Here is a 25422-nt window from a genome sequence, read left to right as displayed (position 1 = left end):
GAAGGATCCTCCGTGCATGTCGTATGTAATAATATGTATTTGTTTTTTGAATTAGTTGCGAAGGATTCTCTAGGGCATTGCTTATCCGACTATCTTATTAGCCACCTGTTGTTCCTGTCAGCCAACTAGGTAGCCTTTGTATGGACTCATACGGACGATAGTAATCTCAATTGCACTAACCGCAGCGCTCAATGTACAGGAGCACAGGATGTCTCTGGGATTTTCTGGTCAACAGCCTATGTAAGTCCGTCTACTCTGTACATTGGGTTGGAACCCATCCTGGACACGTCACATCCCATACATAAATCTCTCCCAAGCAACGATGGCCGATGTACATAGCGGTGACAAGTTCCTTCCTACTACATACGACCGGCATGCAAAAAGATACGCACGAGCTACCTTACTGACTATCAGCATGTTCTTTTTGCCCATTGGTAACTGCGGAACCGGTTCCTCCAGGATTAATAAGGTATAAGGGATTCATTGGTACCACACAACATGTTTGAATATATTTCCCGCTTCTCTGGACTTTTGTACCGAAATATAGACTATTCGTAGCCACCAACGCCAATGGATTTGCTATCTATTAACGACTTCAAAATCGAATGTAATTAGCCGCGGCTTGGAACTCATCCGGGATCGATACTAACATCTATAGTAGCGATTCACTATATCAGGAACGTGTATCGAATCTGCACGAGAGGATATACTTGACATTAGGGTTTATTATATTCCTAACCTATGAAATGTAGAAACCAGGGGAAAATATTTTTGAGGGTCCTATGTCCACAATTAATTCCACCCAAACTCTGGTTATGATGCTGTTCAAGTTCCCAGAGGAGAATAATCATGCATCCACATGGTTAGCAGATATATCAAGCTAGGCATTGCGGTCGACAATCTTCTCGGTGATAGTGCCATCGGCCTGTTGCACCACTTTGTCAACGTGCTGAGAAGCTTTGACTGGGTTGGGTTGCTCGTAAACCCACTGTAGCTCTTCAAGTGTACGGCCTTGAGCTTCGACACTAGGAAAGAGTTAGTGATTATGTTTCTTTTGCGAGGATGACAGGTATGGGAACTGGAGTTTGGGGTTCTGTGCGCATACCCAAAGAAATACCAGCAAACGGCTTCAACACAGTCCCAGCCCACAAATACCCAAATATAATTCAGACCGATGGTCCTGTTGGCGATTGGGGTGCAGAATGTGTTGATGAATCCGAGACAACCAGTCAGGAATCCGTAGAAGGCCAAGCCCTTTGCACGTCTTCGGTTATCAAGGGCCTCGACGGGCACAACACCTTGCAAAGGGGTATAAGTAAAAGAGTTCACCACGTTGAAAAGGAAGTAAAAGGCGAGGGCTGCCCGGCCAGCCGAAACGTTATTTTGGTCCTCACCAAAGGCGTGGTTGGATCCACCATTAATCGCCAGCATAACCGCACAGGCAAAGGTGCCATATACCAACACCTTGCGGCGAGGCATTCGGTCAGTTAGCGAGACCGCCGTTCCGGCTCCGATCGCCGAGAGAACTGAATTGAGCACGTTGTAGCCGAGTTGCTGCGCCGTGGACTTTACTCCGAGCTCATTGAAGATTTGAGGGTTGAAATATCCAAGACCGTTTCCCGAGAATTGACCAAAAACACCCATCATTAGCACCTGTGCCGAACGCCAACGACCCTCGCGAGTGTCGAAAAGGCAGCGGTAGTCCCACCACGCAATCTGTCTGTCACGGATCTCCTGGTGGATACTTTCCCGGATTTCTTCAATCTCAAGCTGCACCAGACGAGAATGGCGGTTGCCGTTGCCATGGTATTTCACCAAAAAATCGACGGCTTCTTGCTCCCTGCCCTGGGCAAAAAGATAGCGCGGAGACTCCGGAATGGAATAGACCGAAGCTAAAACAACGAAGCACGCAAAACACTGACAGATGAATGGAACCCTCCATGACCAGTTATTGTCAATGTATTGGCATCCAAAGGTAACCAGGGCAGCCGGAATTGAGCCACCAAACCAACCGCAGTTATAGAAACCTGTGCAACGACCACGCCATTGGGGAGGAGCAATCTCCATAGAGTATGCCGGTGCTGCAACAGTCATAAACTGAATTCCGGATCCGAGGACAATCCGGCCAACGGTGACCTGGGCGAGGCTGAAGGAACTTGCCGCAATGATACTTCCAATAATAATACCGAACGAACCGAAGACCATGCCGACACGACGACCCCATCTGTCGCTGACGGCAGCTGCGAAAGGCGTCGTGATGATAGAACCTCTATAAGACATGGCCACCGTCAGTTAGCCCTAGACTCTGCCGGAAAGAAAAAGTGGTTCGCATGCTATACTTACACCGAATAAAGGGAAGTCATAACAGAGACCTGCCAGCCGTCATTTTGACTGTGCATAGTCATCTTGAAGTGAGGCATCACAGTGATGGAACCCATTAAGGATCCATCGTATCCGTTGGCACATGCACAGCAGAAGGCCACAAACACGCAGTCTAGTTGGTAAGTACACCATTAATTTTGTCGGCCATCAGGGAAAGTTGAAAGGGTGTGTTGCTCACAGTACAAATGAATGGTGGATGGGCTCCATCTAGGAATATTGGACTCCTGGATAGCGGCATATAGCTCGGCCTAAAAGCAGTGTTCCGATTATAAATATCTCTTCATCTGCATGACATGAATGGCACAGGGTCTGCAGCAGGGCCTCCACTCACATTATACACTTCCTTCCTCAGGGCGCCCTTATTTTCCGCAGTCTTCCCCGTGCCCTCGGCAATGATGGGAACAAGCAGATGTTCCTCACGGATGTCTTGACCAACCTCTTCTGTCTTCGTCATCCTGATTTGGGCCGTGGAGTCTGTTTCTTGGCCACGGCTTGTCAACTGGGTAGTGGCTTCTTGTCTGTAATGGCGGTTAGAGATGAAGTCTGGGCAGGGATGAGCCAGGGTTTTATGGCCCTGGCATTAGGTGCCAATGTCGTTCTCGAAAACGCCATATCCTCGTTTTGTTTCTCTCCCTATTCGCCAGCCGACAGAAATCCCAGCCTTTGCCTCAGCTGAGCAAAGACCTCGACATCCGGTGAAGCTCTCCGCCCTGTGAGAAAGGGCGGGTGCCGGCCCGAGACTACCGATCCCCAGTTCCTTAACAAATCAGATATCAAGCCCGGGGCGTTGCTCTCCATTTCTCCCCTACTTCCCCAGGAATTCTACACCATCAGATCCCCGCTCCGATATTGCAGCTCCTGAAGCCCTGCAGGAGTCGCAGGATTACTTAATTCGGCACGGCTGAACCGCCGTGCCAGACCTTATAAGGGGCTCACTCCCCGATCCCAACCCCGGATTATGATCATGGATTCTTGTGGAAGTTTTTCGTGCCCAACAATTGCGTGGCGCGCGGACACCCCGGGCTAGAAGCCAATTAGGAAACGGGATTACTTTCCTGTTGAATTCGTCCTTCTCCTGGGCGGCCAGCTCGCTTCTTTTTCTGCACTGCTTTTGTTGGGACTTGAAAGGTACGGAGAACAACAGGTGCCTTTATTCTGAGACTGAACTTGCAAGTTTTTGCAACGGCCAGACAGGCTGTTAGACACATCCACACACGGGATACATGTAATATATACATATACAAGCTCCCAAGATAAAATCTTCCCTGGGGTTTTGATTTTTAGCATATGAGCGTGTACAATAGTTGCGTATCTTCTTCGCGACAGAGATACACCTACTACTGTCCACGAACGTGTATGATAAAATAGAGAAAGCTATCAATGCAAGGCGGGTGTATATTCCACAGCTACTTGTATGAATGGCGAAGCTTGACAGTAGCCTAGAGCCTCAATTGCCCAGCATGGTGCATTTCAAAAATTGGGTTACTATAGAGGGATAGGAATTACGACTGCATAGAGAACCAACCCTATGAAACGAATCCACCGGTTGCAACCAGTTCTAGGAATAAACATAGAGACAGAAAAGGTATTTCCCGGTCCAAAGGTTTCTACCCCATATTTGCGCTCTTGCGGGAACTATCAGTCATTCCAGACAATCTGGTTTGTGACTGTGGTACACCTGAAGATGAAGGCAAGTTCAAGTTCAAGACGGCACTTTTATCATCTCCATCAACTACTGGGCCGCCTCTTTCGCACCCCAAGAACCAGTGTAATACGCTCGGATCAATCCACCTTACGGTTCTATAGCTGTTCTCATGGTTTTCCAGAAGCCGAACCCTGACTCTCTCGTCGAGATCCTTTCCTATACGGTGATGAGCCCCAAGCCCCGTCTTGATCAGTGTCCATGAGAGTCCCATTGACCACGAGGAATATTGGTGGATGTCACATCTATTGGGCATATGCAACTTGTTGTAAACCCGAAATCGCCGCATTCAATACTCCGTACACCCCTTTTTAGGCCTTGCCAGGACCTTCTTCGTTAAATGAGGTAAAATCGTGCTGATCTCTGCTAGCGGCTAGAGACCATTCGCTGTCTCTCAAGTTACAGCCAGCGCTCCTGGATGCACCGTGCAATTAGGACCTCCACTAGTCTCATTTTGTCATTCGAGTAAGGGGTGATCAAGAAAGAACGCACGGGGATGTATGGAGATATGCAGGGTAATCAATCCCTTCAGGCAGGGAAAGCTCGTATAGAACATTAAAGGAGCCAATTGGTGGTAGTCAGTGCCCACCTTCTTTTACAGATTGACCATACAAAAGCTGCGTGGGATGTTCACTAGTGGAGCTTGGAGATACAGAAATAGACAAGTCACCCTGTGAAAGCCTTCTTCTTTGTGTCTATTCTTTCTTTGTTGTGGATTTTGTTTTGCAACTGCCCTTTCGCTATTCTTTTTTCTACCTCTACAATGTTGCTTTATGAATCCGAGAGACGTTGCTGCAAATCGGCCATCAGGTTTTCAGGCCATGTTCCAGATAAAATGCTGTCCTTCTTGACTTGACTGGTTTTCCTATCACCTCACATTTGCAAGTAATACGTACCCACCCTCCTCAACAGACGACGAACCATGTCCCACGCCGTTGACATTGACCCTAATAGCGCTCCAGGACTGGCACCGCCAGCAGGACAGACCAACAACCTCGATAATCCCTACTCTCTTCAGAACTATACGTCTGCAACAGCCGGGGTCACTGTATCTCTTTCAACGATCGCAGTTCTTCTTCGTGTATTCATGAAAGCCAGGGTTTTGCGCAGGGTGCAATTGGAAGAATATATTCTCATCTTGTCTCTCATCGGGCTCTACACTTTCACGGGCTTTATAATACAAGCAGTACATATGGGTCAAGGCACTCATCAATGGAATGTATCTGTGGGACATGTACAAAGCGTTATCAAATTGGCAAATATCCTCGAAATCATATACTGCCCCACCATCCTGGGTGCCAAAGTGGCTTTGCTCTTACAGATGAAGCGAATGTTTGTCGTCGGCAAATATGGGAAGCTTTACTGGCTGCACGAGATACTGCTCTGGACTAACGTCCCATGCTATCTGGCCATCATGCTAAGCTTCGCGTTGGCCTGTATCCCTCGTGAGAAGCTATGGAACCCTGAGCTCCCGGGTCGGTGTATCTCCTCCACTGGGTCTCTTATCGCTTCCTCTGCTCTCAATGTGCTGTCCGACATGACTATACTGCTACTTCCACTGACAGTTATAATGCGGCTTCGTCTTCCTCCTAAAAGCAAGCTGATTCTGGGCGTGGTATTTGGAACCGGTGTTCTGTACGAAGACCCCCAGCCAAGAAGGGTTGAAGCTAACAAGGCGCAGAGGATGTATTTCTAGCGTATTTCGCCTGATATACAGCATACTCTTAACGAGAACCGGGGATTTTACCTGGGGAATTGCCCCTGTGGGGCATTGGGCGTAAGTACAGAACTGCCTCTTCCACAGGATGATACTCCAGGGAGCCCAGTCGCTCATTACCATCCAGGCTCGGCGAGATTTGCTCTGCGATATTATCGGGGGCAATCCCGATGCTTCCTGGCTTTTTCAAATTCGTTCGGGGCCGGAGTACATCTCAGTCGCCGCCTACATACGGCAACACGTCCAGCTGCACCCGGCGAGGTCGAAGCACACGCACGGAGCCAAAGGGGGCTGCCATCACCGATCCCAGCGCCAACGATCTCCATAACTGTTACTATGAGATGGGGGTCATAAATGATGCTCATGTCAGTGCAGCGTCTCTTCTCAATCCTGATGAGGAACGTAATTCTAGGTCTGGTATTATGAAGACCATCCACGTTCAAACGGAATATATCCACACCTGAGCAATAACTTTGAATTCGATTTTTCTACGCTGTTTCTTTTCCATAATGGACCAGTTCTGAAACATGATTTTAATACATTCATCTCACATTGACTTTACCTGGATTGAACCCATACCGAATTCCTTTTAGGGTTAGGGTTTCGTTTTGCGATGAGTGGATATAACATAACCAACGATATATATGGATGTGTTGAATAGCCTAGTGAGTAACTAGTTAAACACTCGCAATAAGCTAAATCGTATATTCTGAGAGCAGCCCTTTCTCTACGATCATGACAACTTTGCCTAGAAATGATTCAATTCAATTACGGACAACTAACTATTAACTTCGGTCTAAAGAGGAGATGGGTTTTTTTAGCGGGACCCCGACCTTTCCAAGGTTCCGATTTGGCCACGGAAGGATTGGGAAACAAGCTTCAGTAAAGCAATGGAGGGTAACATCGCGTTCTTTTAGTCGGCTCTCGAAGATAAGCGGTCCTACCTTCATCGAATCATGGAGTTATCCACGTTAACTGAACAAGCCGATGGAAAGGAAAGGATAGGCCCTCACGCTATCAGGGAACAACAATAGGATCCCCTTGCCGTCCTTGATGTCACGGACTAAATCCCCCGATTGGATCGTCCATCACACTCGGATTCCGGCCGTAAATGAGATTCCATGCCATTATCCCCTCATTAGCGGCCGCAAACAAATGGCATGTGCATTGATTCAAGCATGGGTCCATTGTGAGCCAGAAAATTGCCTCGCCGCAGGAATAGGAGACCGGTGGTTGATAAACTGCTGGGATGGTACCTATTAAGCGGAACAGCCCGCTGCTAAAGTCATCAATCAATCGTACTCCGTATAGAAGCATCTATTTCGGATCCGACAATTCAGCTTTGGTTTCAAAAACAATTGGCCACCAGCTGGCGGGGCGTGGCGTCGGGACATTCCTGGTATCACGACTCAGAGTGGACGGAGTGGGCCCGCAATGGAACGGGAGAAACGGATTTTCTTTGGCAATTAGGAGATATTTAAAATATCTAATAGTCAGAGACAAAAGGTAATTTCCCCTGCATACAGCAATTCCGAACGTGGAAAAAAAAAAAAAAAAGGAAACAATGCATACTCTGCCGAGGACATTATATGTACAAAATACTACCAACATAGGGCGTAATTTATGAAAGGGCCCAGCCATGGGATTCTTAACCATCCAAAGGACTCTGGCACACAAATGATGTTGCGGTGCTAGATTGGAAGGCTGAAATCAACACCTCAATAGCAGAATAAGCGCCCAAAGCTGCAAGCACCAGCGCACCAAAGAAGTAGAGGATGTTGAACATGCTCATAGTCAGCCTTTTCCTGTCCATCGCCGCGAAGCCACGGAAAAGACGCTTAATTCCAGAATCATGTCGAACGGTCTCGCCGGTGTTGGGGTCGAAGCCTTCACCAGTCTGAAGGGCAGCGCGCTTGATCCAGTAGGCAGTAGCCAGCATGGGGGGGAAAGTGTAGGTAAACTGGAGGATACAGAACGCGGCGACCACAGAAGTCAGGCCCGAGAAGTTCGGGATACCTGCTGCAATTACAAAGGCGATCCCCCAGTAGACCGGGATCATACCGGCCCACACGACCTTGCCCGCTCTGGTGTTCAAGGGGGGTGCGTGGAGCATTTCGACAAAGATGTTATTGTAGATCACTGAAGGAGACCGGTTAGAGGAGGTGCTTGGGATAATCGAACCGGAGTGAAGCAGACAAACCTTTAATACCAATGTTACCGTACAGGGCAGCGGCAATGACGGCGCTGATCATGGCAAAGACGTTACCCGCGGTCTGGATGCTGTACTTGCTGATTCCCAGATAGCTAGGATTCACAACATACTGTCCCTGGTATCCGTACATGAAAAGTCCGTAGAACATGTAGCAAATGTAAATAAAGAACTGGGCTCCCCACATAGCGGACAAGAAATCCTTAGGTCGCTTCATCTCGGCCATGAACTCGGGGAACACCATAGCACCACCGTAGGAGAAGACAGCCTGCATGGCACCACTAACAGAGCCGGTGAAGCCACCAGAATTCGGGAGGCCACCGCTCGTGGTCACCGCGGGGTAGACGCCATTGACGGGGGTGACCAACAGACCACCGTCCAAACTGGCGCCCGCAGACTGGGAAGCAGCGGCATAGTTGGGAGGCGAATGGGCCGCTCCACCCATACTGATAAACATGCAAATGAGGTTCAGCCACACGGCCGCATTCGCCAGCCATCCGAACTTCTGGAGGGAACGAATCTGGCCCGTGACAAAACCGACCAGGGCCCAAATGAGACAGCAGATGATGAAGCAAAGCTTGAATTGAGCCGCTTGCGAAAGCGCCTCGCCGTTAGAGATGACAATCAGGCCGACGTTGAGCAACAGCTGGAGGCTCTGCAGGATGTTGAACATATAGCGCACCCATCGTCCATAGAGACGGAAGCCCATGTCACCGAAGCTGCGCAGAGGGAATTGATATGAATCAAGACCGAGGAAAGAGTCCCAGAGAAGATAGCCCGAGTAACCGGCCAGACCGGCGAACACAGTGAACAAAGCCACGCCAGGACTGTGGAGAGAAACAAAAAAAAAAATGAGTGTTGGTCTATATTATCACGGTGGAGGGTGCAACTTACCCCCATCCCATACTTGCAAATGCATAGGGGAGACCGAAAGGACCAAGAATATCGGTGGTGATCAGATAGAAAGCGGCGCTACGGGTCGCTGTACGGAAGGCACGCGATGCATTGGTCCACTCCTCATCCGTAATCGTAAATCGCGTGGCAGGATCACTGGTGTTGATGGTCGTGGCATCACGGGTGACGTTGTTCGAAACCTGCTTAACGCCTCCATCGCCCTTGCTGGGAAAAATGATGGACAGTATGCCTTTCTCGCCTTCATGCTCGTCCGCGTGCTGGTCTTCCTCGGCACGAGTCAACTGTGCGTAGTAGTAGTACTCCTCGAAAGTGACAGTCGAGTCATGCGGCTTGCGATGATGGGGCTTGATCGCCTGGCCATCAGTCGGGGTGACTCCATAGTCTACGGCATCCAGCACATCACGCTCCTTCTCATGAAGACGCGGGTCACCACGGTCCAGCACAAGACTGGCAGGCTGAGCCATTGTGGGACTAAGGTAAAGGCAAGACACCGAAGATGGAGGGGGGGGGGGTAGAAGGGGAATTCCAAAAAAGAAAAGTAAAAATCAAAATGGAACAGAGTAAAGAAAGAGGATGGCAAAGAAACGAACAAGCCGAAACTCCGTGGGACCAGCTGGAGGATAAATAAATAAGAGCAAGAGCAAGAGTCGGCGCGTTAGGGTTGTAGGGTTGAAGGGCCCATGAGACGCGAGGCGAACCCCAACGCCATGAGATTGCGATATTATCTTGATAGGATAAGAGGCGACTTGTGATAATGCAAGACTTCGAGGATAAGAAAAAAAAAAAAAGCATCCCCCACATGTGTCAGTGGCGGGAATGGCGAGCAAAGTCTAAACCCTCCAAGCATGCTTCTAAAAGTCGGGGACCGGCCACTGGTGGACGCGCTCCACCGGATGGAATCATTGGAATGGGCATAGAAGGGCCCGCTAGCACGTTGTCTCTGTCACAGGTATTATTCACAGTTATGAAATATTAATTGATGGACAGATAAGAGACGCAAACCCGGGGAAGTTGAACCACGAGACCATAATTCGGTCCATGCTTGAGACCACCATCCAGCAGGCCACAGCTATTGGTTCTACCTCATACGATGGCGAGAGAGATAGAGGAGTTACTCCGGAGTCCTAGCTTCAGATAGCAGCCATAAGCAAGGATATTGTCGGCGGACCATATGAACCTCCATCTATATCAAACTGTTGGCCATAATACCCCAGAATTGCCCGGCGAGCGATGTCTGTGCCCCTGATTTGACGGCTAGTGACATGGATAGCTCTGGATTGCGTGATGGCCAGCTACGGAGTAGAGAGGTCTGTTCCTATCCAAGAGATGTTGGCGATTGGGAGTGAGAGTCGAGACCAATGTCATCAAATTAAGAGCCCTCAAGAGTCACCTATCAGAACAGTGCCTCTGTTAGGGTTAAGCTCCCTCCTCCTGCTCTTTTTCTACTCCTATCTCGCAGCGTAAACCATGGTTCTAGTTAAACGCCATTGAAACCAATCACATGAGGTCTGAGGGAAATAATCCCAATTATCCATATCAACCGGTCTTGAAAGAAAGATGTCTTTCAGAATCAAGCTCTCTTCTCGGATATAATCGGCAGGAAAATGTCTCATCCCCCATGGCGATATCAAGCCAGGAGCATCCACTGGCTAATCTTCCTGGGAGTCAACGTAGTATTGGTGGCGGCCAGGATTAGTTTCACCTTCCTGATCCAGTCAAGCGAAGAGGGGTCTTTAAAAAGGGTCTTTTCAAATCAGAGGATGGAAATGCTCCACCTTGGTCTGTTCCCGCAAAGAAAAAAGCTTGACCGATGAGCACCAGGTTGGATCCGGTTTAGAGAGATAGAGCTTATCCTGGATCAGGCAAGTGCGTACCTATGTATACTCAAACTATGTTATTTGTTCCATCAGGTGGGAAGAGGGAAGGGAAGAGGGAAGGGAAGAGCCGAGGAAGAGATATACATGATGGGATTCTCTCTCTATGTCTTCGCTCGCCTTAAGCATATCTTCACCAAACTTCCCGGGGCAACAGCAGCAGAAATTTCGCCGCCTACTCCGTACTAAGGTAGTATTTCCAAATCTATATTTATCATTTATATTAATCTATTCAAAATGGACCATGGTTCCGTTCGGTGGAGCCGAAGGATCCCATCAAAAAGCTTAGGCAGGGTGTCAAGCCTTGAACTAGTGAACTAACTAGAAGATTGAAAAATCATACGCACTGCTAGTAATCGACGGCCAATTCTTGGTGTTTCTTATTCAAACGCAGTTGCCACCGTATACGAGTCAAGCCCGGGCGGGGACTGATTCCATCTCTCTCGCAAATCAGAGGGTTTACCGCGCTGATAGACCTTCTTCCCATCCCGTAAATTTCAAGGACATATCACTGTGCGCACTGTGGATTTGACTCAAAAACCAGTCCCTCCAGAACCAGGTAGGTCTATCCAACTCATATCTCCTGTATTCCAACTGGAACAGAAAAGCTGTCCGTGTGTGTTACTCTCACGCAGTCTATTAACCTTTCTTATATCAGTAGAGAATTCTTGATGACTACTGAAAATTGGTAATGGTAAACGAGATTAACAAGTATAGACGGTATTTATTCCTGTTATTCACTATTTAGGCGGATATTCCCCGTTTATTATTTCTGTTTTCATAATAGGGGCCGTGCCACGATGTCTATAGAAGGGGGATATACCCCGTACCCTGAAAGGTATATATGATGCCTGATAAGGGAGATTCGGCATAACCAGCCACAGGAGTGGTTATAGTGGTCTCTTAGCCTATATGAAGCATATGTTGTAACTGGAAGAGTATACAGCTACGGAGTAGTTTACTTGACATGTCTGGTTTATGATTGGTGGTCCATGAAAAAAAAAAAATTCAAATCAAATCAAATCAAACAAGAGCATTTCTGACTCGGCGGCACATCCTATGAATACAGTTGACGAGCCGGGAGAGGCTTGTTGATGCCACCATCTGAACCGTATGTTCCCGGATATACAGAGATAACTGGAAGCTCAAGTGATATCTGGCGCTTTTCCGGAGGGTGACCGTTTAACGAGACGACAGCAGAAAAGCTATCATAGATAGATACATACAAAGATGTCTCCCCAGTGTCGCTAGGTCCTGTCGTGTCTGACAGAATATTGATGAATTGCGATTTTTCTTCCGGTATATAGACTTGTTAGCTGCCCCGTTCGCTATTAAACCGGCACATCAGTCTCCCACGTTTGAATGATATGCGATTCTCCTAGTGCCCCTTTGAGTACCAGAACAATGTCGTCAATCGTTGACAAGAATTTGAGGTATGCACTGATGGCCACACAGTACCGGCGATAATTTTCGTCGCGAAATAAGGTGGTGCTCAATTCGGCCGCCCGATTTCGCGAGTACCACGCATTGTAGCACCGTTTGATTAATGGGGTGGGCAGGCGTTCGGGTAACGCAATACCGGATTTGAGGGCCTGCTCGATCACGCTTAGGACGGCCATGATGTCCCCGATATGGTCGTCATCTAACATGCCGGTTGTCTGCGCCAGCCGCGTTTGAAACTCTGGTGGAAGGGTTGCGGACAATGCTAGTAGTCTGCCGAGGCTCTGGTTCAAATCCTGGCACAATACACGCGTCTCTGCTAGGGCTTGTTGGTTGAACGGGCCGAGCGTCATTTCGAATTTCAGCACGCTGATGGAATCCTGGATTGCCATCAAGCCTTCCGCAACTTCTATGGAGATTTTCTCGGCAACGGGCCCCAGGAAACGGCTCCCTTCCGTGCGTCCCCAGTGCGATAACAGGAGCGCATAGTGATCGGACAGTGTACGCATTGTGTTGGAGAGTGTCTTGCAGACATGTCGCGTTGCCGACGGCGGCCGAGGAAATATCTGCACAATGAGCGCGGCGACAACTCCAAGCAGCACGGTCACCAGGCGCTTCCAAAACGCCACATATCCGCGACCGGGGAGACCGTATTGCTGCGTATGCCCGTCATCATAGCTGAAGCCGATGACCAGAACAAAAGTTGCCCCGCTCATGACGGCCGCGATGGTAAATGCTGGCGGAAGAAACAAACGCCACCACATTAGGATTATAGTCATGAGGGCCGTGATTGCTGCTAGTCCATAGGGATTCCCAGGACCGTCCCCGGAACCAATATACCAGGCCACCATCGCGAGCACTCCGCCAACGACCGTACCGGCTGTTCGACTAACCAGAGATAATGTGAAATCCGCCATGTATACCAGCACGGTGGTCTGCGCCGTGATAATCCCCCAGATGCCTTTCTCTCGGTAATAAAACCCCGCGGTCTGCGGCAGAGAGGCGGGGATAGCTGTGGCAATGGTAACGACGACCATGCGAAGGGCGTATATGCCTCCCGGGTTGGTGAACCAGCGATAGGAAGCCCTGAGTATTCGGCTCAGGACACTGCGGCGAATCGGTCGACCGTAGCCACGGCTGATCTTCAATTGCCGTTGGGCCTCTTTAGCCTGGTCCTCTACATCGTCAGGACTGACCGTAGAGTCCGTGGCGAGACCAGGCACAGGGGCGTCTTGATGCCTGTTACCTAGCCAGGAGAAGGCATATCGCAGTCTAGAAGGAAACCAGAAACGGTCTTTGGTCCGCTTCGCCATCAGGGCGACCAGCTGCGTCATGAGCTGTTCAAGGGCCGTTGCTACGTCAAGAATACGCTCCTCGACTACCATACCGATGACCATTCCTCGCAGGGAATATGGCGTCAGTTCGTCGGGTGCCTTCAGATGACCATCAGCGTCGAACAAATCGGCATGATTTTCAATCAGCCGTTCTGTAGTTTCCACAGCGCACAGTGCCTTGGCGGATCGCAAATTCTGCAGCATCGCGTTGGTCTGCACCATCAGTTCATCCACTCGGTGCTGAGTCGGCCGACGGAACCAACGGCCAGAGTTGACGGTGTGGATGCACTGCGCAATGATATCAAGCGACTCCGACGACCGGCTGAGGACCTCGTGTGTAGACCGATTCAAGATATCTAGCGTCTGCGATCGAATGACTCCATAGTCTAGGCTTTTGAGTATCTGGATCAAATCTGCGCTTTCCTGGAGCTGCCATTGACCTACAGGATGGGGTCGCTTTTCATGTGCAGCAGTTCTGTCAGTATCGGACGCCGTCGGCAAGCTCGCCAGCTTTTGGTCTACGCGGATCCGCGCGATATGATAGTCGTTCAGGGATAGCACTGCGAGAACTACCTGTCGTAAGGGAGCTTGAAGGTTTTTAATGTCGTCTGAGCTCCACCGACCGCGGGAAAAGTCGATGGGCAAAAATGCCAATGCCGCATGCATCGCTTTGAAAATTCCAATCATCTTGGTCTTTGTGGCCAGGAGCTGTTCGAGGGCAATTGAGTCGCCAGCGAACCGCGATCGTGTGTGACGCAACGGCGCGTCTCCTAGCCGCAGGAGCTGTTCCATTTGGATCATCACGACATGGGACGTGGATTGCGGGAAAAACACGAGGCAGCAGGCAGCACCAATGCCGATGCCGATGGCGCCCGGCTTGACCAGGACTTCGGGGAGTAAAGCGTTGAATGATGGCAACGTGGGACCGAAGAGTAAGAAGAGATCCGCGACAATGATCCCGAAGAGCTGGGTTAACACAAACTTGGGATTTGCAGCCCGGATTCGGGACATCACGTAGACGAAGAGACAGATCATCACGTAGAAAATGACGGTCACGCGCGCGTCGAGCATGAAGCCATCGTGCACCAAGATCTGGGCCTCCAATAACGGGCTGATACCGGTTTGGTTGGCGACTGCGACTGCTTCCCGTTGCAACGCCTGCACCATCGCCTGGGTCTGGGCTTCAGGTCGCGCTGCTAAAGCGGCCTTCATGGTGAGCAGCCCCCATGCCCATGCAAGGCACATGCCAAAAAGCAAAGAGAAGGCCCCCAGTAAGTATATGAACAGGATTCCACTGGGAGGGACAATATACAGCATCAACGTCGCGAAGAACGTCGCGATCCCGATGTTTTGCAACGCAGGACCAATGAACATCAGCAGTGATGCCACCCACGCCGCAGCGCAGCAGCGAAAAAGGACCTTCAAGTCCCGGGCATTCCAATGGTCTAGCCAGGCAGGGAGAACCAGGCGGCGGTGATGGTGTTGCGTTTCGTCGCCAACATCGGAAGGCTGGACATCAGACATTTTCTCCTCACTCTCGGCATGTAACTTTTCGTATTCCTTTATGTCCCAGGGGAAAGTAATGGGATCTGATCTGTTATCCAACGCGAACGAAAGAAACCCCCAGCGTCCGGAGGCAGAATGAAGAATGCGGTGTCAGCATACTTAACCGAGACCCGAGTCGACGTCATGCATCGCGTTCAGATTCATATAGTGCTATGCGGAGACCATGGGTAGTTTTGACCCTAAAGGGCTTGGATAATGGCTTATTGCAAGTTCGTAGGAATGAACAAATATCCCTGATATTCATGTCACCGAGGAAAGGCCCATTCCTCCTTACGCTGAGCTCTACAGATTTTGCCTCCCTAGGGAGACGGTCCAATCAGATTGGGGTTTAAGGATAGCAGTGCTGGGAACGGATCAATGTCTTTTTATGAAAAATGCGTCTGATGGAGTACTCTATCAATTGTGGTGAGATTGAAGTCGAGTTGGAACAGCGTTTACTGCAATGACTCTCGATTGACGCATTTCATCCTTGGACAAACACTGTGAATACGCAAGCTAAATACTTATGCGGATTCACGGAGCTAATGATAGGAGCGAAACAGCTTAAGCCAAAGAAATAAGGCTTGTTTTCAAATACCTACCCAATATATGGGGGAGCTATGGAAGAATGGCGGCCTATCCTCGCCCGATGGTAAGGGTTTCTGCATGAGGTTAATTCCATATGCAGCTCTTTGTCGCTAACCCCCCAGGCGAGAGAGTCGAGGGCAAGCATTACCTAGTAACTATGGCGTGACTGCATCCGGTTGTGAGTATATACCGTAGACGGATATAAAGGAAGGCATTGTTTACGATCTACCATGAATAGACCTCTTGAACCTTTATAATTTCCTCAATTTTCTTTGCTATACCTGACACTAGCCTCCATCCATATAACAGCTGGCCACCAGGCTCGTGGCGTGTCGCACATGCATGTAGTGAAGAAGTAGACTCACTCAATCTACCATCACCTCTGAGCTCTAGGCCTCTCCAAGTCTAGCAGTCGTCCTTTCGGACGATAACATTCCAGTTGGTCTCGTGGAAGACTTGTCCACTAGTCCACTGTAGCATCGCCCCGTAGGTACACTTATCTAGAATCTTTTCCGCGCCATCTGCTATGCTTCCGAAGCTCTCGAGAAGCTTCCCTTTAGAGTCCTGTTTGACGTCATTAGTCCACTATCAAACGGACTTGGATATTTCCTGTATGAGGGCTTTACATCGTTGCACCAGTAAATGGCTGAGTTCCACGAACAACTCACTCGACCACAGTTCCCAGGGCCGGCGCCATTGCCTGGGCGGCCTTTGACTTTCCGCAAATACTCTATTCCCTGGTAAATGTATGAGGAGCTGCAGGCCTCCCATCTACCCTGACAGGAATAGTCTGAGCCGGAGAAGTCGGTACGCTTCGGAAGATCACGCTTCTTGACCGGAAAGTCTTCATCCCATTTCGGATTCAGTTTGATGAGTTCATCGTGCACTTCTTCAATTGTACCGTTCAAAACAACCGTTTCGCCGCCTGGGGTCACTTCTACCTCCCAGGAAGGGATAAAAAGTCCCCGCTTTTCAAATGGTACTGCAGCTCCTAGAGTCTACCGCTGGTATTAGTCTTGTGCTAACGAGAAGGCTAGGTGACTTACCACGGGCAGTAACACAATGGAGAGGAGCGCAATCCGGGGGTGCATGTTTAAGAACAGGGAAATCGGGACCTAGGGGAGATGATTGAGTTTTCTTTTCTGAACTATGAGCTTGGGAAGAATGCCCATGGATCGATCACTTACCTTGCGCCTTTTATATTGTTTGAATGGGCAAGTTTGGCCCCCTCGGGTTGGATATCATTTCTATTCATGGAGGCATCGAGAAGGATTAGGGTAGGGTTAGTCCTACAATTTCAGCCCCAGGGTCTCATAGCCCCCATTTGTTGGTTTCCACTGGTATAATGATGAACGACGCCGCAAATCGTGCCACGACATAACATCACAGGGCACCTGGGTTATTCGGATTGAATGATGGCAGGGGTAACAGTAGATTAGCAACAACTAAAGGAAGCCATAGCAGATCTTACCTACCTAGTAGACAATCATTACATGACGTTGACTGGGCTCTCAGGATTGAATGGCATCTTGGTCAGTGGCAGGGTATTCACTGTGCAGTACAAGTGTCCCAGTCTCTGTCCAAATCTCATCCGATAGCGTGGCATCAAACCAACAGACTCGGGTGCCAAAAAGCTGCTCTGTCAAATTATGGTGGAAGACATGGCGCTGGATCATACCATACATAGCCATCTTGGCTGCATGAAGAAAGTTCTGCATTGCCTCAACAATAATCGATATTTTTGGTTGGCTCTGGTTATCGTCAGCGTTCCCAAACTAGGTATAATGGGCCGCTCGCATACATACCCATGTAGGCATATTAGTCTCGTTGTCCTGAAACCTCGGGGCATCCACTTTGGGAATGATGGTGCGCGAACTGCATATTCTTAGTTGAGATACACCCGGAATCCAGACGAGAGAGAGGCTGGGTAGAATAACCTAGCCTCAATCTGTAACAGACTGGCTCGCAGCCGACACGAGTTACTCTTCCTACAAACCCGATACCCCACAATATACTGATTTCTCTAGCGAACGCATTTCGTCTTCTTCTTATTCATTCAGCTTCTCTGTTTGACGGAAAATTTCCTCGGCCGGGGAAACACTCCGAGTGTGCTGGTTGAGTCTAAAATTCCCCAGACGAAGCTAATGGCGTTTATATGGAACTCTGGGGTGGATTACTGGTGGAGATTCTTCTTCCCTAATCAACGAAAAAAAATCCGGGGAAATCAGTGGAATTAGAGATTAAAATGGAGATATCAATCATTTCGGGATTCTTGTTCAATTGATGGAGAAATTTCCCCGCGTATTTAAGGCTCGAAACGTTTAGAGCTTAACGACAGCAAAGAGAAGCTTGTTGATCAAGGAGACCGCAAATACATAAATAGACATCATCTTCGGGCAATGGAGAGGCATTTAGTTATTGCAGCAGTCTTTGTTCATCAATATGTTGTGGTACTCCCCCCTTGTTTTGTCCGGCTGCATTGCTGGATCTGTGGCATCGCACCTACTTCCCGGATACCCTGTATGGAATAATGAATTTAAGCTTCCTTGTTCAGGCTCCAGTGCAAGGACAAGTCCAACTTGACTATCCAGGGGTATACCTGCGATTCTACATCGTACCAAGGCAATGCTGCGACGATTTCGTATGATCTTGCCTTGATCAACACACCCAATGACGACCACACAGCAACCTTGCGGCAGTGGAACACCAATACGAAAGTGTACAATCTCAAGATTCTCAACACATTCGGTCACATTAGTAAGAATGGCCAGAATCTGGCCATATCTGCTTATAAGACTAATCAAGCCTACTATGGATGCCAATTTATCGGTTACCAGGACACAATTCTGGCGGAGACAGGTGAGCACCGACGCTAATCATTGATGCAAACTCACGATTGTGTTGTACTGACCGAGCCAAAGGATACCAGCTCTATGCAAAAAGTCTCATTGTTGGTGCGATTGATTTCATCTTTGGGCAGACAGCTCTGGCGTGGTTTGAAAATGTGGATATCCGAACCATCGGCACCGGCTGTGTGACTGCTTCTGGCCGTAACAGCGCTGACAATCCATCCTGGTATGTGATTCATCGGTCAAATGTGTCTGGCATCAATGATAGTATCCCAGCTGGGGGTAACTCTCTTGGTCGGCCTTGGGGATCCTTTGCCCGTGTTGTTTTTCAAGAGACTTACTTGAGCGATGTCATTGTGGCTGCGGGATGGAAAGAATGGTCGACCAGTGCACCTAACCCCGAAAATGTCACCTTTGCCGAATACAAAAACTACGGCCCAGGTTCGATCCTGGAAGAGGGACCAAGAGCGAGCTTCGGCGAACAGCTGGAGGCCCCCATCGCAATTCAGTCTATCCTTGGTGAGAACTTTGAGGATGAATGGTGGATTGACGCTAGTTATCTCGATCGTTCGGATTTCAGGCCGTCGTGTTCCAGTCGGGAGAATGGAAAGAATATGGGTCAAGATGATAGGAAATGTGAGACTCATACAAGCTCTACATCGTCGATCGCTTCAACTGTTTCAACAAGATTGACAACCATGTCCACTACGAGCACTTCGGTTAGTTCTACTACCACGACCACTGGAACGCCCTGTACCTGTACCGAGCATGGCCAAATCTCTGCGGCGGTGGCCTCATGTACTAGTATTGTCTTGTCCAATATTGCGGCGCCCAACGGATCTGCCATAGATCTATCCAAATTGCAAACGGGAACTACAGTGACATTCGATGGTCTGACCACATTCGGATTTATCAACTCATCATCCTTCAATCCAATCACCATTGGAGGAGAAGGGGTCACCATTACTGCCAATGAGGGCGCCGTGATTGATGGGAATGGCCAGGCTTATTGGGACGGTCAAGGATCCAATGGCGGAGTACCCAAGCCGGATCACTTTATCATGGTTAACAAAGTAACGGGCAACTCAATCATAGAGAAGCTATACATTCAGAATTGGCCTGTTCATCTGTTTGAGATCACCGGTTGTTCCAATGTCGTCTTCCAGGACTTGACCCTGAACAATACCGCTGGAAACGCACCAAATAGCCGAAGCAAGGGACTGGCTGCGGCTCACAACTCTGACGGATTCGATGTCAGTGGAAGTTATAACATTACCATCCGATGGAATGTGGTCTACAATCAGGACGATTGCGTTGCCATCACTAGCGGAAACAACATGACGGTATCAGACATGCTGTGTAGTGGAGGCCACGGATTGTCCATCGGTTCCATCGGTGGAAAGAGTAACAACAATGTGACAAATATCCTGGTAAGCCCTGATGACTTCAGCTTTCTTTTTCTTGTTCTTTTTTTCACTATTATTCTTTATTAACGGCATCCCAGTTTACGGATTCGCGGGTCATTAATTCCCAGAATGGTGCTCGAATTAAGACCAACTACAACACTACGGGATTCATCTCGAATATCACTTATTCCAACATTGCCTTGAGTAACATCACGGTCTATGGTATTGATCTCCAACAAGACTATCTCAACGGAGGTCCTACCGGTATCCCAAGCTCCGGTGTCATCGTAGAGAACATATTGTGGGAAAATGTTACTGGATGGATGGCGTCCACAGGACAAGATTACTACATCCTGTGCGGCAGTACATCATGTTCAAATTTGCTCTTTGAGGACGTATCCATTACTGGAGGAGGCGTTGCTAATAGTTGCAATTACAATATGACCGTCTGCACGTCGTAGGTTATGTAAATTAGGATAAGAGGAAGTGGTTTTCAATTGGGAAACAGTGTCTGGCATTATATGTACTCTGTAGGGAGCAACCCTTTCATCCATCTTCATTCAAGTTATTCCTACAATATAGGAAGCGAAAGGTTATACCACCCTTATTTTATGCCTTCAAAGGCTAGCCGTATGCATGAAACCCCCCTCGGTGATGCCCTGTTCTGCAATCTAACGAAAACATGCAGACTCGGCTTGAAGATGGTCCTTTCACGGCTGAAGTTTGCCCGTTGCATCTTCGCTCTCATTATTATCCCAATATTTCAAGTGTTTTGGACCAAGGGATCTTTCCCATTGGAGAGTGGCACCACCACTTTGATACCCTCTGCATTGCGGGAGACGTAATAGTCCGACTTCGGACACCAGGAGCAATGCTATTGGTTGTTGACTACCACCAGAAGAAGTACATTTGGTGTTTATGCTTGTTACAGACGGTGGCTTACAGCAAGGACATTAAGAAAGGCCGTCTTTGAGTCTCTCTTCTCTCATTTCCAGCACATACGACCATAGGAAGTGGAAAATAGGGCTTCCCGTCCGCTCAGCCGTACTCAAGCCACTTGCCGGTCAGTTAGTAGTATGGTGGGTGACCACATGCGAATCCTGACTGTTGTATGTTTTTCTTTCCTTTTTTGTTTTTTAACTATCAGCAAGACTAGAGGCAAGATGGATTGCAGAATATCCCCCCAGTAAAACTCAAAGGCTCCAAATCCGGGCGCCCTAATGTAAGAGATCTGACGAACCCATCACATTCCAACACCACGTTGGAAGCCCTGTCCAGTTTATCGGGTTGTAAGGGCTCTGCAAAGGAGGAGCGCGTCGAAGCTTGACTACACCTCATGCCAGCTCATGCGAGTTGACGTCAGGATTCTTTTGCGGTGATCCCTATAGATGTCTACAAGCCAAATGAGGTTCAAAAATACGATAGGGCTGCCTTATATCTTCTCTGGATTCGACACACGTATTTCTCGGGCTTCTAGCGGTGACACCACTCCGAGTGATTTTTTCCATAGGCAAGCTTCTCCAAAGAAATACCTGTATTTGGACAGACTAAATACAGCATCTAAACCCTGCTTGCGACATAGGCCAATCGCGACTCTCATGCCAATCATCGTGAAAATTTTAAGAGCTGCATTGCACAAAGTCATCCCCACTGGCCCCGGTATGTGTGATCATACCAGCGAATTCATCGTTTTCATTGAAAATCACACGGTCTGCACCAGGAGAACCGCCGGTGTACACCTCATAGGAGCTCATAATGGGGAACTCGTAGTAGGTGCCCGAAACAGGGAAGTCGAACCCTTCATAATCGTGATACACGTGCGGGTAGTTGTGGACAGTTTCACCAGACTGGTACAGAGAGTATCCTTGTTCCTGAGCGTCGCTCACATCGCTGGCCCGGTAGCAGGTGCTGCCACAGGTATAGGCACAGCTGTCGCGGTTCTTTAGTCCAGCATTCTCGCCAGTGGGGACAGCAGCCACGGCGGAGGACAGGAGGAGGGGACAAAGGACAGTCAAAAGTGTCTAGGTCGACTATTAGTATGCGTTTGTTTCCTTCCGGCTCGCTCTCTGATCGAATCCGTACCTTGAGCTGGACCATTGCGCCTGATGTCTGAACAAACTCCGCAAGTGTGAATCGCAATAGGTTTTTGATTTTGATTCTGTTTTTGTCCTCGAAAACCCGGGGGAAAATCACGACTATTTATTCCCCTCCCTCCTTCCCTCTGTCTGTCTTCCATGTCCCTGATACCCTGAATCGGCCTCTCCCGAACATTGGCGTTTCTTGAAGAAGGCCCCCAGGTTACATCGCATCCCCTTTTCGTCCCACGCTGGCACTGATAGCATACCAGAATTCGAGGGGCTTCGGCACGTTCTCGCAACACACTGGTCCATAGGTTTGGAGCCCTGCCGATCTTCACTTGTTGGGTGAGAAATAATATCTGCGTCGCGCATCAATGGGGTTTTGAGAGACAATCTGGAGTGGTTGACGGGGTTGTGTCCAATAATGCCTGGCCGGGCGAATTGCCCCATGTAGGATAGCCCTAATCGATTAATATCGGCCAAATGCTGCCCACTTCTTGTGACGATTGAGGATCTCGAGGATCATGTCGATCATACCAATAAGGGTCTTTAGCCACGTATCTGATTCTATATCTAATAATAATAGCGATACCCCAGTGCGGTATAAAAGTGACATTCATTTTTCGACGGGGAGTTTTCCTTTGCTGACCAGTGATCCATCACAACCACGCGTTGCGGGTGGGTGGACGCAATTATATAAATTCGTGTTAGCACACCCTCCCGAGGACGTGCAGAGTAAACCGAAGGGACAGCGATCTCATGCGGGTTGTCCGGAAGCGAGTTGCAGATCGTGAATCAAAAAGAGATCATTCATGGATGTACCTTTGGCCGCGGCCTATTGGTTACCTAGGTACGAGTAAGATGTCTATATTAACCCTGTGTTACCAGAGGAGACACTCGCCCCAATCAGTATTTGTGCAATACTCTACAACATCCTATGTATTTGCTGCTAGAATGATGGATTAAAGAAGGAGCTAGACGAACTCGCCTTCAATTTCTAATGATTTTGTTCCATTCATTGCATACTGCCCCGTATTCTGAATCTCACCAAGTAGGACCAGGATCGCGATGCTCGCCTCCTAGTAACTGGCTGTTGCGGTTTCTCCAACTCATCACCGGCTTCTGGTCTTTTGCTTCGTGGTTATCCATACTCAGCTCGAAGCCGGCGAAGAGCTGCCATTCCTCAACAGACAGGGAGAGTGCCGTCACAGCGGCTCCAACTCCTATGGCAACACAGGCAATATCCAGTTCCCTGGCAAGAAACAGCCTTGACGGACTCTAAACCCAGTTGCCCCGCGCTGGCTTAGGCTAAATAAAGTATTTAGCCATCCAGTGCGGGGAAATTGGTCCGGTTAAATGAATATATGCAACCGAGATTGTGCTTCCTTTAAGGATGGCCTTTTCAATTCTTTTCTCGTCCTTGTTTTGAACTTCATGATATTTTAAAAACACTGCTGTTGATCCGTCATAGACCATGCCGCCCGTACGCAATCCCATCCTCCCCGGCTTCAACCCGGATCCGTCCATCATCCGGGTGGGAGATGACTATTATATCGCCACCTCTACCTTCGAGTGGTATCCTGGGGTGCAAATCCACCATTCAAGAGACTTGGCTAATTGGGAGCTTGTTGTGCGACCACTGAATCGGAAGAGTCAGCTTGACCTGCGAGGTGTCCCCGACAGCTGTGGTGTATGGGCGCCGTGTCTCTCCTACGATGGCGATAGGTTCTGGTTGGTGTATACTTATATGACCCGTAAGGATGGCTCTTTCAAGGATTCCCATAATTATATTGTGAACGCGCCATCGATCCAAGGGCCGTGGTCTGAGCCCGTGTACGCAAATTCATCCGGCTTCGACCCTTCCCTATTCCATGATGATGACGGCCGTAAATGGTTCGTCAATATGCTGTGGGATCATCGAGGTCGTTCGCGCAACTTCGCCGGGATCGCTTTGCAGGAATTCGACTACAAGGCAGGCAAGCTTGTCGGGCCACGAAAGAACATCTTTCAAGGAACAGAGCTGGACCTGGTAGAAGGGCCTCATCTGTATAGACGTCATGGCTGGTATTATCTTTTGACGGCCGAGGGAGGTACCGGCTATGATCATGCCTGCACCCTCGCCAGGTCGCGCGACATCTGGGGACCGTACGAAATCCATCCCCAGAAGCACATCGTTACGTCCAAGGACACCCCATTTACCGCGTTGCAACGGGCGGGTCACGGAGATATAGTCGAGTCTCCGGAAGGGAAGTGCTATCTTGTGCATTTAACAGGCCGTCCAGTCGGCCAGAACCGGCGGTGTGTGCTGGGGCGAGAAACGGCCATTCAAGAAGCCTACTGGGGCGAGGATGATTGGCTTTACATCAAGAACGGACCTGCACCCTCTTTGCATGTGGATCTGCCCGCTGCTCGCGATGATACCAATTACTGGGCGCAGCAGCATTATACTTTCGAAAACAGCCTCCACAAGGACTTTCAGTGGCTACGCACCCCAGAAACAGACCGGATCTTCGTTGTCTCCGAAGGAAAACTCATCCTTACCGGGCGAGAATCGATCGGGTCCTGGTTCGAGCAGGCCTTAATCGCCCGTCGACAGACGCATTTCTCCTTCGATGCGGAAACCACGGTGGAGTTTTCTCCCGCCGATGAGCGGCAATTTGCAGGCCTTGTGGTGTACTATTGTCGATATAACTTCTTCTACTTGACAGTCACAGCGCAGTCCGATGGGCAGCGAGAAATCAACATCATGAGCTCGGAGGCCTCTTACCCTGAAGGAAAGCTGCAGATGCCCGCGCCAGAACACATTTCAATTCCCAACGGTGGAAGAGTCCGACTGGCCGCGAGCATCCGCGGAGGACTGACTCTGCAGTTCTTTTACGCCCTTGAGGGCCAAGAACTCCAGAAGGTTGGGCCGGTCTTTGATGCTTCGATAGTATCAGATGAATGTGGAGGACATCAAAGCCACGGAAGTTTCACCGGTGCATTTGTGGGGGTGGCCTGTTCGGATCTCAATGGAACCGCCATACAGGCCAAGTTTGACTCTTTTACATACCGGCCGGTCGAAGATGCGGCCGATCGATACGAGATCACAACGACGCATTGAGCTTATACATACCGAGTAGCCAGTCCTTCCTCCACCACACGCTTCCTGCGCCCACGTTCCCTTGATCCATGCACCATAGTTAGTTAGAAATTTCCCGCGTAGTCATCCGTAGGAATAGATTAAAAACGACTCGAGAGTAATACGGAGTACATCCAGAAGCCCCTCTCCTTGCCCAATAACTCGAGCTCATGAGCCACGTGTAGCACCTCTACAGGAACGAATAGGATTCTGGAAAACCTCTGTTGGAGACGATCAGCAACAATCAACCAGCGCCTCTGTC

At 49.2% G+C, this 25422-nt stretch overlaps 10 protein-coding genes across 10 annotated transcripts; 5 read left to right on the top strand and 5 right to left on the bottom strand.

Moving 5' to 3' along the window:
* Positions 1–753: 753 nt before the first annotated feature.
* On the bottom strand, positions 754–3041 carry P175DRAFT_0480192 (uncharacterized protein). The gene is made up of 5 exons (XM_040895422.1): positions 2714–3041; positions 2561–2630; positions 2344–2494; positions 1106–2269; positions 754–1025 (listed from the first exon to the last, which is right to left on the bottom strand). Exons 1-5 carry the CDS (start codon positions 2834–2836, stop codon positions 881–883), a joined length of 1653 nt encoding a protein of 550 aa, XP_040752673.1. The 5' UTR covers positions 2837–3041; the 3' UTR covers positions 754–880.
* Positions 3042–4799: 1758 nt separating this feature from the next.
* Positions 4800–6441, top strand: P175DRAFT_0557941 (uncharacterized protein). Its single transcript, XM_040900808.1, has 3 exons — positions 4800–5719; positions 5766–5861; positions 5929–6441. Exons 1-3 carry the CDS (start codon positions 5007–5009, stop codon positions 6263–6265), a joined length of 1146 nt encoding a protein of 381 aa, XP_040752672.1. The 5' UTR covers positions 4800–5006; the 3' UTR covers positions 6266–6441.
* A 901-nt stretch (positions 6442–7342) lies between these two features.
* On the bottom strand, positions 7343–9690 carry P175DRAFT_0459655 (putative amino acid transporter). Its single transcript, XM_040894707.1, has 3 exons — positions 8905–9690; positions 8002–8837; positions 7343–7940 (listed from the first exon to the last, which is right to left on the bottom strand). Exons 1-3 carry the CDS (start codon positions 9387–9389, stop codon positions 7450–7452), a joined length of 1812 nt encoding a protein of 603 aa, XP_040752671.1. The 5' UTR covers positions 9390–9690; the 3' UTR covers positions 7343–7449.
* A 2120-nt stretch (positions 9691–11810) lies between these two features.
* Positions 11811–15135, bottom strand: P175DRAFT_0480185 (uncharacterized protein). The gene has a single exon (XM_040895421.1). The coding sequence runs from the start codon at positions 15095–15097 to the stop codon at positions 12131–12133; it is 2967 nt and encodes a 988-aa protein (XP_040752670.1). The 5' UTR covers positions 15098–15135; the 3' UTR covers positions 11811–12130.
* An 817-nt stretch (positions 15136–15952) lies between these two features.
* P175DRAFT_0253518 (uncharacterized protein) lies at positions 15953–16966 on the bottom strand. Its single transcript, XM_040892704.1, has 3 exons — positions 16756–16966; positions 16333–16704; positions 15953–16270 (listed from the first exon to the last, which is right to left on the bottom strand). The coding sequence occupies exons 1-3, from the start codon at positions 16795–16797 to the stop codon at positions 16112–16114; spliced, it is 573 nt and encodes a 190-aa protein (XP_040752669.1). The 5' UTR covers positions 16798–16966; the 3' UTR covers positions 15953–16111.
* P175DRAFT_0253505 (uncharacterized protein) lies at positions 16626–17107 on the top strand. Its single transcript, XM_040892703.1, has 2 exons — positions 16626–16685; positions 16744–17107. The coding sequence occupies exon 2, from the start codon at positions 16831–16833 to the stop codon at positions 17050–17052; it is 222 nt and encodes a 73-aa protein (XP_040752668.1). The 5' UTR covers positions 16626–16685; positions 16744–16830; the 3' UTR covers positions 17053–17107.
* A 1041-nt stretch (positions 17108–18148) lies between these two features.
* On the top strand, positions 18149–20533 carry P175DRAFT_0547569 (uncharacterized protein; the record flags this gene model as incomplete). The annotated part of the gene is made up of 5 exons (XM_040900411.1): positions 18149–18226; positions 18268–18565; positions 18628–18781; positions 18824–19985; positions 20060–20533. The coding sequence occupies 5 exons, from the start codon at positions 18149–18151 to the stop codon at positions 20420–20422; spliced, it is 2055 nt and encodes a 684-aa protein (XP_040752667.1). The 3' UTR covers positions 20423–20533.
* Positions 20534–21580: 1047 nt separating this feature from the next.
* Positions 21581–22058, bottom strand: P175DRAFT_0493546 (extracellular guanyl-specific ribonuclease RntA; the record flags this gene model as incomplete). Its single annotated transcript, XM_040895972.1, has 2 exons — positions 21581–21982; positions 22044–22058. 2 exons carry the CDS (start codon positions 22056–22058, stop codon positions 21581–21583), a joined length of 417 nt encoding a protein of 138 aa, XP_040752666.1.
* Positions 22059–22954: 896 nt separating this feature from the next.
* On the top strand, positions 22955–23417 carry P175DRAFT_0253453 (uncharacterized protein). The gene has a single exon (XM_040892702.1). The coding sequence runs from the start codon at positions 23040–23042 to the stop codon at positions 23319–23321; it is 282 nt and encodes a 93-aa protein (XP_040752665.1). The 5' UTR covers positions 22955–23039; the 3' UTR covers positions 23322–23417.
* Positions 23418–23468: 51 nt separating this feature from the next.
* Positions 23469–25368, top strand: P175DRAFT_0501904 (glycoside hydrolase family 43 protein). Its single transcript, XM_040897266.1, has one exon. It carries the CDS (start codon positions 23514–23516, stop codon positions 25140–25142), a length of 1629 nt encoding a protein of 542 aa, XP_040752664.1. The 5' UTR covers positions 23469–23513; the 3' UTR covers positions 25143–25368.
* The last annotated feature ends 54 nt before the right edge of the window (positions 25369–25422 follow it).

The sequence above is a fragment of the Aspergillus ochraceoroseus genome (assembly GCF_002846915.1).
Source record: "Aspergillus ochraceoroseus IBT 24754 chromosome Unknown P175scaffold_4, whole genome shotgun sequence".
NCBI classification, from domain to species: Eukaryota; Fungi; Ascomycota; class Eurotiomycetes; order Eurotiales; family Aspergillaceae; genus Aspergillus; species Aspergillus ochraceoroseus.
Note: the sequence above shows the minus strand (reverse complement) of the source record. Positions and strands in the feature narration are given on the sequence as shown.